Source organism: Archocentrus centrarchus, chromosome 18, assembly GCF_007364275.1.
Source record: "Archocentrus centrarchus isolate MPI-CPG fArcCen1 chromosome 18, fArcCen1, whole genome shotgun sequence".
In the NCBI taxonomy this organism is placed as follows: Eukaryota; Metazoa; Chordata; class Actinopteri; order Cichliformes; family Cichlidae; genus Archocentrus; species Archocentrus centrarchus.
In genome coordinates this window covers 10012908-10027356 of record NC_044363.1, presented here as the reverse complement: position 1 = coordinate 10027356, position 14449 = coordinate 10012908, and the positions used below count along the sequence as shown (strand labels likewise).

Genomic DNA, 14449 nt, shown 5'->3' with positions numbered 1-14449 from the left:
GTGATCTGCTCTACCTCCACAGCCACCACAGTGAAATTTAATCTGATCATTATCAGTATCTTATTCTAATGATTATTTTGGAAAAATTTCAAGCCTGTGATTTTTTTTTTGTCTTTCTTTGTCTGTAATAATAAACTTGTAATGTTGGTGAAACTGATTAATTTTAAAGTGGATATTTTTTCCTTTTACACACACACACACACACACACACACACACACACACACACACACACACACACACACACACACACCCATGTATGTATGTATGTATGTATGTATGTATGTATGTATGTATGTGTGTGTGTGTGTGTGTGTGTGTGTGTGTGTGTGTGTGTGTATGTATGTATGTATGTATAAGTCAAAAAGTTAGACTTCAGAATTTTTTTTGAGTCTTGCCTCTGTGATGTCATAGGCTACGTTCACACCGCAGCCTGAAGTGACCCAAATCAGATTTTTTTTTTTTTTTTTTTTTTTTTTTTTTTTTTTTGCACTCATGCGACCTGTATCCGATGTTTTCATGCCAGTCTGAACAACACAGATCCGATTTTTTTTTTTTTTTTTTTCTTCTTCAAATGCAACCCAGGCCACTTGGATATGTGGTCCTAAATCCGATATGTATCCGATCTTTTCAAATGCGACCTGTGTCTGTACGGCCAGGTCGCATTTATCCGACCTGCACGTCATTGATACTTGACAAACGTCACTATTCTGCCTCCCGTTACCCGGCTGTGGGAAGGAAAACGTGTGACTTCCGCAAACATTGAGCGCGCTCGCTACATGAGACATTATCGTGTCCTCTACTGCGCATGCGGGACACTTTCAGGTTCGTCTGCTGTTCACACACAGATCACATCCAAGTCGCATATATTTGGAAATGTGAACAACCATGCAAAAAAAATAGGATTTCACAAAAAATCGGAATCGGGTCACTTCAGGCTGCAGTGTGAACGTAGCCATAGACGTGGGCAGTCTTTCCATTGGACAAAATGGACTCAAGCTTTTTCCTGACCCTTGGTGGGGGGGTTAATAAATAAATGAAATTCAGTCTTGCGTGTAATCTGTATGGTTAACTGGAAACGCAACACATTGTTGACTCAGTTGGAACCCCATCTGAATAGGTACTCAAAAAGCTGCCAGCTTTCAACTTTGTGAACTAGAACGCTGTGACCTAGGATGTTCTAATTCACACCATAGATGCAACTACTAAAAAAAAAAAATCTCAGATGAGTTCAAAACTCAGCCACCTTGACTTGAAGGTCAGAGGTCAAGTTTTCTGAAAATATTGTTAACACAATAACTCGATCAAGGTAGGATGGCCCAATTCATAGCATAGATACATCTGCTAAAAATCTTGATTAGGTTTGAACCTCGGCAAACGTGACCTCAAGGTAAAGGCCAATGGTCAAGTTTTCTTTAAGTCTTGTGAACACAATAATTAGTGAAAGACGCCACCAAGGATTTTCAAATTGAGGCTCAGCCAGGAGGCTGAGGGGGTAGTACTGGCAGCTGACGTGTACACAAAACATGGTGAGGATTTTGGCTTTCTGAGTTGTCTTCAAAAGCCGCAGAAGTTACCAGAACAAATTGTTAGATTAGTCGCTAGTTGCTGTAAGAATGTAACAAGTGAATTTCTTTGTCCTTTAAAGTTATTCAGATGTAACCTCCCACACGCTGAGAATTGAATTGTATGGATTGTATCAATTGTAAATGAATAAATAATGAATAAATAAATAACTACACATAAATGTTAGGGAACTCTATTTATTTCAGGCTTCAGATTCTCTGTTGGGTCCCTGGGCCAGTAGAGGAGCTTTTTACTGGCCCAGTACTACTGGATTGATCCATAATAATTTAGAGCAATTTATTAGGAGATTTATAATTTATCCTAGTAATCTTAAGAATTACTAACTAAAAAAGATAAAAGGAGACCCAACCATGCAGGTATCACTGCGCACAGGAGACAGGATGGGTGTCGTCATCTTTTAGCAAAGTTTATAAGAAAGGTGCCAGATTTAAAGATGGTGAAGAGGCTAAGCAAGCAGTTTTTTGCATGTTGACAACTTAAGTTTAATTTTGTCGTTAATTCACTGTGTAACATAAACAGAAGTGGATGGGAGCAGGCGAAAAGATCATCTTCCTTCATATGTAAACTGTCCTAGCAGGCGGTTGGATGGACTTATGAGGATGCAGATGTGAAGATACTGCCTAACAGAGGGGGAAAAAAAAAAAAAAAAAACCCTACTCTTTGTGAGGGTTGAGTTCAGCCAAATGGTGGAAACACAGTCACTAGTTCAAATATGCCAGCAGCTGGCCAGTGAACTTGTCTGACATGCATTATGACTGGCCCCGGGCCATCGAGTCATCAGTTACGCTGAAACTTTGCAGCATGAAGGGTGATTTGATTGCAGCACTTTAGTTTTTGCAGAGATGTACATTTTCAGTTTCTGGGAAAATGTCAGTAGTTGTAATATAGAGAGCCTTCCACAATATATATATTTTAAGTAGAGAGAAACAAATTGGAAAAAATGTGATTCTTTTTTTCTTACCACACAAATCTTGAAAGAATTGGTTTTAAATGATGTTTTTGTGTTGGGATTGTGTGACTTCTGTGAGAGTTCTCACAACAAGTATACAAAATGTGTGGGGGAGAGTGAGGCACATCGATCCCAGGGGATTATTTTTAGGCTAAGACTAATCAATTTTTGTGTTTGTGATGGTAGGGGTCAGTGTCAGTTCAATTCAGGCCTCTGGGATTTTATCTATATTAGTTGTGGTCAGCGAAACTGTGCTCACAGAGTAAATATATAACTTTTGAGCAAACATTAAAGTTCAGCCTCAACTTCCTCAAGATTATAATCTGAAGTATCCACCATAGAAGTTTGTCTCTCACTCTATAAAAATCTGATCTAAAACAGGACACTGTAAACACAAAGCTGCTATTTAGGGCCTCAAATGACTGTTTTGTTAAATCTTAATTAATGTGAAACATTTTTTCCTAATTTAATCAAATGAAAATTGTTTTTTTTTTTTTTTTTAAAGTATTGCATGCTTTAAAACTGAAAGGCCTTTAAGTTATTAATAAAACAAACAAAACAAAAATCTGCAAATATTCATTTTTAAAGAGCCAAACAATTCTTGGGACTATGAAGAAGAAGGAAAAGTACTTCTGAAAACATGTATGAAGTGGTGGTAGTTTAACTAAACTCATTGATCTTTTCAGATTTAGTGTAATTATACTTTAACTACCAATAGCATAGATGGATGTTTTAGCCATCTGTGCAGTTTTTAAACAGATTAAACACCTTTTTATCAGTGATATATGAGCAGATCATAACCGTCAGTTTTGATAAGATCACCAAAGGACAAACTGCACACCATGCAGAGTTACACAATCACCTTTTTGGTGCAAAAATGCTATTTTTTCTGTAGTTAATGATTTATGTCTTTCAAACTGTCATTTTTGCATTTTAACTACAGAAATGGGAACAAGTGATGTGTTTTTTGAGTGGCTGCCAGTAACAAAGTATCCAAAGTTAAACTTTAAAATTGGTTCTGTGCTAAGATGAAGTGTAGACACAACACTGGCTCATCCTTTGAGTTAGGTGCCTTTTAATGCTTGAATGATTCAGAGGTCACGGTTAAGTTAAAAACCAAACACACAAAAAAACAATGTCCAAAGAAAGCCTAGATATTCAGAAAGCCTGGAGAACTGTTGCTCAAGATCGCTTTAAAAAAAAAAAAAGAGAGAGAATATAATAGAACTTTATTGATCCCGTGCAGGAAATTGCTTATATTGCTAATATAAGGACACACACACACCTGCACCTGCACTGAGTTGGTGTCAGTCTATGGCTGAAGGTGCTTTCCTGAAGCACCTCCAAGTCATGCAGTGGGTCTGAGCTGCTATTCCTCAATCCAGCCACCTGCTGAACAGAGTCCAGTTCAGCCCCGATGGAGCTCACTCTCTTTGAGCTTATCCAGCCTGTTCCTAAAGTCAATCACCATCTCCTTGGTTTTACTAATATCCAGCTGAAGGCAGCTGAGGTTGCACCAGTCCACAAAGTCCCTAATCATGCCCCTGTACTCCTCTTCCTGTCTTTCACTGATAAAACCCATGATTGCTGAGTCATCAGAATTTCTGAAGAAAGAAACAGTTTGTCTCCTTATATATCAGGGTTGGCTAAATATTTTTGCCCAGTTCTATACCAAGCCCAGCCAACTATTGTCTTGAGTGAATAATCTTGAATAATCTAATTGTCATCTTGCTTTTATTGTCACTGTTCATGTAGTGTGGCTAGGTTAAAGTGAGCTAGCTGTCTATAGTTAGCTTGCTACTTTTAATGCTAGCAAACTCATACTGGAGTTGTCTAGTTCGCCAGCTGATCTGATCAATGCTACTACCTTGTATATAATGTTAAACGGCATTGATTTTTACCCATCAGTAAATCTTGTAATGCATATTTCATATCTCATGTTCAGGGATGTTCCCTGAACATTTGTGCAAAATGAGAATTGTGCAATCATATTTGTACAAGTAATAATGGCTTCCTGTGGTAAAAACCAATACGGGAGTGGTTATATATCTCATGCTGGGAGCATTGAGGTTGTATTTTTGTCCAAGATTCAAATCATAAATAGATCCAGGAGTCCACATAACCCAGTGTGATGCTTAGGAAATATTTTCTGTATGTAATTGGAGAATAATGGAGGACCGAGGACTGAGCCTTGAGGAACTCCAGAAGCAAACAGAACTGAAAAAATTGCTTTAAGATGGACACACAGTTACCTTGACACAAAATTAGGACAAATCAAATAAAATTAATACTTTAGATGTTAACACATTCAGTCAGTTGACACTTGTTTTGACACTTGTTATTGATATTATGATGAAAAAATTAAATATTTTCTTTGTGACTCCCTGTTGCTGTGGCTTGGGGTCTGATACATTTGAGATGGAATATTTTAAGGTGAAATAAGTTACTGTACACACTGACACAGATCTTTCTTCCAGTTTCTCCTGTAGTTAATCACCAACTTGTTCTGAAAGCTTCAGACTGAATGGGGCAATGATTTGCTGTCAACTTGTAGTGACACATTTCTCTGTTGTCTGGAAGAGTTTACTGTACAGTTTTACTGTACAGTTAAACTTTGCAGTTAAACTCTTTAAAGTTACCAATGAACTTGGTTTTACATGCCACATTTTCAGTGTGGAATCGAACATTTACTTCAGAGATGCAGTTAAGTCGCTGTCTGATAACAAACCTTCCTCTGGGATATTTTTCTCCACGTTTGGGGTTACATGAGGGTGCATTTGTACTGAGTCAGGCCTCAGTCACAAGGATGGCCTCAACTCTAAATCAAAACAGCCCAAATATGGTGGACAGGCAAACACAAATTAAATTTTTTTCCTCAGATGTGCAGAGCTCATGAGACTTTGTGTGTTTGTGTATTTTCCACCTCAGAATAAGCAGCTGTTGAAGCTTAGTGTTGTGGTTTGACTCAGAGTTGGGGCGTACAATCTTGCACCATGAATGTCCTTGAGCAAGACATGAATCATTACCAGCTGCACATCCTGACCTGACTTTAGAATTAGAATTTTTAACTTTATTGATTTATTTAAAACTTTAAAACTTTTTTTTTTGTGGGACCTGTTCCAGGATTAACACTTAGGTGCCAAACTCAACTTTAAAATTGTAGGTATAACAAGGCATGGTGACATGGTGCTCAATTTACACCAGGGACAAAGGTGCACAGTAGTTTCACAACAGTTTTAGCTTCGTGTTGGCAATCATATCTACTGGTTATGGAAGTAAAATGGCAGATAATTGTACGACCATATCCATAACATGAAATAAGTGTGTCATCTATTCAGTGCTCTGGGAAGAGTGGCAGTTTAAAATTGACTGGTGCATCTACACATGTAGTAGGATATGCTCCCCATCCCTGAGCCTGTTTCTACTGGAGCTCTCGTCCTCTTAAAAAGGAGTTCTTCCTTCCCATAGCAGCCACGTTCTTGTTCATCAGGAATCATCTGTTTGTTGGGGTTCTAATATTGTTGGGTCTTTACTGTGCAGTTTAACCAGCCTCAGGCTGACTGTTATTAACTGGTGCTGAAATAAAACAACAATGACAGGCTCAAACAGCAGCCAAAAGATTAGCTTTGCACTGAAACGGAGCTTTCCTCTGTTTCACTGCATTTTGTTGATAACAGATACACATTTGTGTTTGTCTTAACATGTTTTTTGTCATTTTGACAGAAAAGCCAGATTTCTCAGTGATTCAGTACAGCCTGCTGCATGTTCAACAGACACTGAGGTTTAGAGCTGATGGAGAATTTGTACATTGGAAGGCAGAAAGCTTCTCTCAGTGTACTTTAGACTTCAAAGACATCGCTTTGAACAACAGAAATCTGTGTTGTGTGCTGCGGTTAAAAACAAATCTCTGATAACGGCAACCGACTCGGTGATTAAGAGGTTTTTAGATCTGCAGTAATACCTGCCACAGGATTATAGAAATCCTGCAATAATCCTATAGTAGTCACAGAGTGACTTATATAATCTTATGGTCAAACTCCATCCCAAAGCTGGATATACAGTGCATCACAGGCCGTGTATTCGGTATATTTTTAGAGCGGCAGTCCCTTGTGCGTGGGAGAGGAGCTGGTCTCCATAGTGATGGGGGGATTTGTTGAGCAGAAGCTGTTATTGGATCAATAAACAGGCTGCCGGTGCGGGTGTGCTTGTGTTGAGTTCAAACTGTGAGAGGTTACCTCCACAACAAGGAGGTCAAGTGAAGACGATCAATTTCTGGAAACCGGAAAAGTAAATAAATAAGATGATTAAGCTTTCCATATCTGTAAACAGTGTTTGTTGCCTAAAGCAAAGGGCTCACTTTGAACTCTGATAGTCGATTAGTTGATTGGCAGTCATTTTTCCTGCATTAAAAAAACGAAAAGGTTTGCAGTTCGGGTTTCGTAAATGTGTTGTAAATGACAGAACATTGAATATATGAGTTTTAATGGCTGTTCTGGTAAAAACAATCGCTCTGGGAGGGCTTTTCAGACCAAAAAAAAAAAAAAAACTAAAGACCGGGTCAGCTTTAACTGGCTCTAGAATGATGTATAAAATGACAACTTGAAAAAAAGACACAGAGGGGAAATTTGGGTGTAACAGCAGCCGCAGTTATTATAAATATAAATAAAAATATAATAATTTACACTATTAAGAAAAGAATATATATATATATAAAATCAACAAACAAGATTAACCTTAATACTACTAATAATAACACTATATACAATGTACATGATGTGCCTGTGTGTTGAACCTTAACAGGCCGGACTATTTACAGTATATTATATATTATCCTACATTGTGTAGGTTATTGTGGTTTTTGTTGGGAGCAGTGATGGTTATAAAGTCTTACAGCTGCTGGGAGGAAGGATCTGCGGTAACGCTCCTTTGTGCATTTAGGATGCAGCAGTCTGTCACTGAAGAGCATCTGTACCATTAATGACCCTAGAGCTGCAGGTCCTCTTTAGCTTCAGTGGCCTCTATAGGGAGTTTCAGTTCATTATTTAGCTGTCATGTCCATTTACCATTCAGTGCCAATTAAATAAATTTAGCCTACTTTCATCTGATTGGCTGCCCCTCACAAACAGAAGGTTTGAACATCAGGTCAAACTGAGCATTTAGAGCAGTCTGAAGGCTTACAGAGCTTTTTTGTTTGTTTGTTTTTTTTAAACTTTAGCCATGTTTAAACAAATATCCACCACTGGAACAGTAAATATGGAAATAAGGAAAAGCTTAATCAGCCCACTTTTGGTGCACTTTTTTGGAAGTTTTCTACAAGAGTGGAAGTAAAGCCTTAATCTGATAAAATGATTCCTTCCTTCTGTTTATTTGCAGACAGGTGTTGGAACAAATGGTGGAATGACACCATCTGGTGCATTATTAGGATAAACTAATGATATAAGTGGCAACTGTGCATTGCCTTTGGAATAGTGAGGGAAGAAAACAAAGTAACAAGTGAAGGAGGACTTGCTGGTCAGAGGTTTATCCTACAGAGAGATGAGAATGAGCTGGAAATTTAGGAGAAAACAGTCAAACGATTGTACAGGAGAGTGAAACCCCTTTGAGCTCGTTTGGGATGAACTGGAAAGAAACTACAAGTGCAGCACATTTGTGGTACATTGTGCAACACTGCTGGGACGGCGTTTCCACACAATCTTTTATTTCTAATGTGGAAAGAATGCTGGGAGTTTTGGTAGCAGGAGTCAAAATTTTGTAATTTTTGTAAAACTTAAAAAATCATTCATTTACTCAGAGTGGATGAGTTGAAGTATCTTGGGGTCCTGTTCAGCAGTAAGGGGAGAGTGGAACTGGAGATTTACAGAAAGATTAGGTCCACGTGTGCAGCAGTGTGGACGCTGTACTGATCTGTTGTGGTGAAGAGAGCTGAGTGTGAAAGTGAAGCTGTCAATTTACTGGTTAATCAATGTTCCCACGCTCAGCTGTGGCCACAGGCTCTGAATACTGACAGAAACCCAAAAACAAGGTTGCGGATACAAGCAGCTGGAATGAGCTCCCTCTGAACGGTGGCTGGGCTCAGCTAGGGTGTGGTGCTCAGAGTTGCTACTTCACTACCTTAAAAAGAGCCAATTAAGGTGGTTTGGGCATCTGACGAGGATACCTCCTAGCTGAGATGCTCTCAGTGTGTCCAACTGGGACGAGGTCGCAGGGAGCGTCCAGGACATGCTGGAGAGATCACGATCACAAAATAAGTGTTAAAAATAATAAAATAAAGACCACTAAACACTCTGGCTTAAATAAGGTCTTAGTTAGATTTTTGTTTTTTTTAACCTTGAGGTTTGAAATTCATTCCTGTTCTGTGTAATTAAGGCTGTGGTTGTTGCTTATGGAGCTCTAACTCTTTTAATTTGACAAACGAGTTTGAGTTTTAAAGTTTTATTGCAGTTGTGTGATGCTAAGGAATGAAATTGAAATCAGTTGGATGTTCTTCTATCTGTCACTTAGTTAAAGTGCCTTTCACCTCTCCTGATCTGCAGGTGTGGGTGAGGTGGTCGCCATCATGATCCCAGAGCCGAAAGGTCGCGAGATCGTTTCACTGCTGGAGCGAAATGTGACGGTCACCATGACGATCACCATCGGGACGAGGAACCTGCAGAAGTACGTGAGCAGGACGTCGGTGGTGTTCGTGTCCATCTCCTTCATCGTGCTGATGATCATCTCCCTCGCCTGGCTCGTCTTCTACTACATCCAGAGGTTCAGATACGCCAACGCGCGAGACAGGAACCAGGTACAAACAGCTGATTGCACGATGATATTGCTAAATGAGGCATTTCAGAAGGAAAGGTCTGGATCTTTGACATTTTCTTCCCTGATTAAGAAACTCTTAATCACTCCTAACAGGTTTTTACCTTAGCAGCTCATTTCAGATGGTCTGTGAAAAAGGTTTTATCTCTTACAGGATTCAGCTTTAAGAGTAAATCATTACATGTGAATCATTTTGTCAGAAAATGTGCCATCATTAATCAATTCAGTATAACCCCAGCAAACAATGTTTAAAAGCATGTCATAAAGACCAAAATATTTCAAGTATATCAGATTATTTGTAGATATTCATTTTTTTTTCTAAAGCATGGAAAATTTATCACATTTCACAAACTGAAATAAAGTCTTCTTGCCCACTCTCCGTCTCTCCAGCGGCGTCTTGGTGACGCGGCGAAGAAAGCCATCAGTAAGCTTCAGGTTCGCACCATCAGGAAGGGCGACCAGGAGACGGAGGCCGACTTCGACAACTGCGCCGTCTGCATCGAGGGCTACAAGGCCAACGACGTGGTCCGCATCCTGCCCTGCAGGTAACCACAGCCTGAGGAACACCTCACTCAGGACTGAAATGGAGAATCCAGTGTAGCATCTTATATACATTCATATATAGCATTCATTCAGTTTAAGCTGTGTTAGTCTTTTTATAGTCTGTGTTCGTCAGCCCACAAACACGGACTGAAGTGGAACAAATGGTGTCTTTGCACCATTTGTTCCACTTCAGCAGGAGTGTTTTTTTTTTTTTTTGCTGCCACAGAAGAAACAAAGTCATGGAGACTGAAAATGAGAGGAGTGAGTCTCCTGACATCTTTACGCTGCAGCTGTCTGAAAGGACAGGACAGGACAGTTTCAGTCAACTGACTCTTAATGATGTATTTATTCATGGTAGTGTAATCTATAATATACCATATTTTTATTAGTAGAATAAAAATGTATATGAATTTTATAATTGGTAACGTATGCTTTAAAATTAATGTAGTGCTGCAGGTATCACTGCGAGGACAGCTGCTATGAGCCAGCAGCAAAGTTTAGAAGAAGTTGAACCTGAATAAGCAGTACCTGCACACGGGGGCCTCTTTCCCACCAACAGGGTTCTGGTGCCGGTGGCTTAATTTGAACCATTTGGCGGGTTTTCCACCGCCGAAGCACTCGGTCCTCGGTCAAAAAACGGGTTCAATTCCAGCCCCGCAAACTAGCTGGTCTCGAACCACGAACACGTGACGAAAGCAGCAGAAGGGCGTGACTCATCTCAACATAAACTTTTGTACCATATTACATGTGTATTATGTGAGAAAAGCAAAGCGATTTTCACGGCTGTGAATTAGGTTGGGCTCTAAGGCTGAACTTGCTGCTTTGTATCAGTTCATATCACAGATAAAAGGACACAACGTGCGGACTTGTCGTCTTGCTCTAATCGCTGTCTGTTTCCCTCTGTGCTGCACACAGATGCTGCAGTAGTTTGGTTTGGACCGTAAAATAATTTGCAGCACAAGAAAGGGGAGCGTGTTCTCCCACATTTGTGCGCTTCGGCTTCCGTGTCCAGACGAGGACCCGCCCACACTCATACGTAAAGGAGCAATTCACAGAAACGCGGTGGGAACGTGGGCCCGTTCTTAAGCGTTTCGCCGGTTCATTGGGAACCGCACTGGCACGCGAACCGGTTCCTCGGCGGTGGGAAAGTAGCATGGCAGCTCTAGTTTTGACTTGTTTTTGGTTCAGTTGATCTGTGTCTGCAAAACAAACTGGGAGTGGAAGGGAGCAGCTGGGAAGGCGCCTTTTTTCATGTTTGAGCGTGCTGATCGGGTGGTTAGATAAAGGACGCTTGCTGGCTTTTTACCTGTGATGGGTTCGTGTTCTCAGTAACCTCTGCACTCGCTGTCGACTACAGAAAAACATTTTGACTCCACTTTGGTTCTCAACCTCAGTTTTTCCTGCATTCTGTGACAGGACAGGCTGCAGCTGCACCATAAACTGTGACTGACATCTTTGTTGTGATGTCAACCTTTTTTTTTTTTTCTCCAAAAACCAAAGCCTGCTGGGAGTAAGTCTTTGGCCTCAGTCACACAGACTGTTTAGCAACTGTTTGGCAACCTCCAGTTGGAAGAGAGAAATGTGTGGTTGCTGATGGTCGCCAGATGAAGTCTGTTGCAAAAATTGTGCCCCATCAAAACCCTCCTTGTGATAGCGTTGGTCACAAGCAGATTGTTGCTTTAAGGACACTGAATTGTCTACAAACACTCAACATTTCTGTAGTGAAACTTAAAAAAAAAGTACCTTGGAACACGATGGACTTCAAAGTAAAAGCTGCGCGCTACTACTGCAGCAAACACTTCTCAAAAGACACAGCTTTTACTTTGAAGGCAAATGGTCTCCATTTCGGGTTTGCAGCGCACTTGCCACAGCCCACTCAACGTCTGCCACGCAAACCACTGCAGCAGTCTGCTAGAAACCAAAGCAGCCGCAGGTGTTTGATGCAGCACTGTGCGCCTCTTTGCAACCAAATTCGAGCTAGGATCTGCCGGCAACGTCCAGCAGCCTCTCGCCAACTGGTTGCTAAATGCATACATTTCCCGTGTCACCAGTGGTTGCCAGGTGTTCACTGACCATCCTCTAGGCCTGCATTAATGGAACTTGAGCCACTGCCAGCAACCACTTGTAACCAGTGGGGAATGCACATTTTCCCCTAGTGATGGGTGGCTGTCAGATGGTTACTAACTGGTCTCTAAGCCTGTGTCACTGAGGCCTTTTAGGACCTGTTATTCACACACATGCTGTCAAATGCTTTTTACAGTGCTTGTACAAATAAGAGTGCCAGCGGTGCATTTGCCATGTGAACAGTCTGTTAACGTTCTGTGGCCTCACGTCATTCATTTAATATGAAAATACCGACTGTGAAATAAATGCATAAATAATATAAAATATTTTGTTGAAGGTTTGCCTGTTTCAGGTGCTTCACAGATTAACTTGTGACTTGCTCAAATGGACTTGAACTTGGCCGACACCTTGGATTTGATTGCTGGTATACTGTAACTAGTGATGGGCATTTTAAACAAAGCTACTATTCAGCATTCACTGGAAGGGTTTGACTTTTCCTCGAAAATCTCTGCCGCACCCAGAATGCTTTAAACGACTTCTGAGACACGCTGGCTTTACCTGGAAGTTTGCAAAGCACTGTTGTCATCTTTGGCTTTGTATATGTCTCTTATTTGTAGTTGTATCATCTGTTTTTCATAAATATATATTATATTTTAACTGGTGATCTGTGGTTAGCGGTCTCGTCTTCTTCCTGATGTTAGTGGTGGTTGGCAAACAGCAGATTTATGTGTCTTACAGGCATCAGTGAAAATGGGAAATTTGAGAAAATAACGAGTTATGTGCAAAAATCACAACCATCCTTAATTGAAAGCTTAAATGCAGCTTCTGGCACACAGTGGCAGATAAATCACAGCAGATAGAATTGAATCTGCGGTTAACTCTGTTAAAATGTCAGAAAGTCCCATTCATTGTTTATTGTTCAGACCTGCTCTAATGTTGTTGGATGGAGGCCGTGATGGTCGCAGGCAGAAAGGACCTTTATTAAATTGTTGCCGTCTTGTTTTCATGTGATCAGAAAAACCAGTTTGTGCTGATGGAAGCTGCTGAGTTCAGCTCAGGGCAAATTGTTTTCTTGTGATCAGAGAAAATGTATTTTAGGTTGCGACCACAGTGACTGTTTATAACCTCACACAGTGCACTGCACACCCAGGGTGTTGTGGGGTTTCAAAAAGCATGTTTGCTCAGATTATTGTGCGCTTGCACTGAGTGAAAGCAGCTGTGATCTTTGTCTTTCCCCACAGCGGTTTTCTACTGTTTTTCATATTAACAGTAGAACTGATTTCACCACATTCTTTTCCTTCTTTGCAGACATTTGTTTCACAAGAGCTGTGTGGATCCGTGGCTGCTGGACCATCGCACATGTCCCATGTGCAAGATGAACATCCTGAAAGCTCTGGGCATTGCTGTGAGTGTGACGACATTGAAGCAGTTTTTTGTTTTTTTTAGGTTTACTTTTGTGAGCATAGAGCAGGAAATGCAGCCCTGAAAGGAAGTCATTTAAGACTGTACAATAAAGTTCAGACATGATTAGGGTTGAATAAGAAGTGATGATTATCTTCTTTCTTGATCTTTGCTCTCTGATAACCAGTCTCTGCTCCCAGTCATGCATCCTCTGATTTCTATTGCCAGCTTGACTTGGGTGTCAAACATAGGGCTTGGGGGCCAGAACAAAGGTCCCAAGAGTACCCATTTTTTAAAATGTTTAAACTGCGGAGAAGAAAGGATCACATTATGAGAATCCTGATTGTTAATTTTAGGTGAGCCAGGCGTCTGAATCATTGTCAGTTTCACAGCCTTCTCACTGACAAAGATGTAACCCGTTGTCTGTTTGCGTAAGTGACACACAAACATCCCAGAATATGAAGCGTTAGTGTTCCATTAAACCGTTCATCATCAGTTTTAGAAATGGATGATTCATTAAATGGGAATGTTTTCATGACCTGCATAAACCTTCTCACCCCAAAAGAAGGAGGAACAGTTTGCAGTTGTTTGAGACACCCCGTAGTAACATTTTAGCCCAGAAGTTGGGAAATTCCTGAAGCTGCAAGAAAAACTAGCAGAACAGAGCGTGTCCATTTCCACCCAAGATGCCCCTGCCTCTGGCAGCCTCCAGCAGCAGATAGTACTGACCTGTATTTTTCCATTAATGCGGAGAAAAGAAAAACTTGTGCTCAGTGATTCCAGATAAAGCTGACAAAAAATAGGCCAATCAGAGTCAAGAACCCAGCCAATCCTTAGAGCTGGAGCCGGATTTAAATGTTCCTTTAGGATATTTACAACAATTATTACTTATTAGGTAATGTTACATTAAAGTGGACCTATTCTGCTGATTTGCAGCTTCATTTTTTGACTCTACTGGAGTAGCTTTAAATGATTCACAGATCTGGGCGGCCCCTCAGTTCAGCCTCTGTTTCAAAAGAGCCATTTTAGCTCAGCACCCTTTATGGCTCCCATCTCTTTGGCAGTTTTGATGACCGATTGCCAATTTCAGCACCCGACCTGTGACT

At 40.6% G+C, this 14449-nt stretch overlaps 1 protein-coding gene across 1 annotated transcript in view; it reads left to right on the top strand.

Moving 5' to 3' along the window:
• The window catches only part of LOC115796973 (RING finger protein 150-like), a 29112-nt gene that overhangs the window by 7469 nt on the left and 7194 nt on the right, over positions 1–14449 (top strand). Inside the window, exons 2-4 of the mRNA XM_030753468.1 lie at positions 9068–9318; positions 9726–9880; positions 13251–13347. Of these exons, the coding sequence (XP_030609328.1) occupies positions 9068–9318; positions 9726–9880; positions 13251–13347 (503 nt within the window). The remainder of the gene's footprint in view (positions 1–9067; positions 9319–9725; positions 9881–13250; positions 13348–14449) is intronic.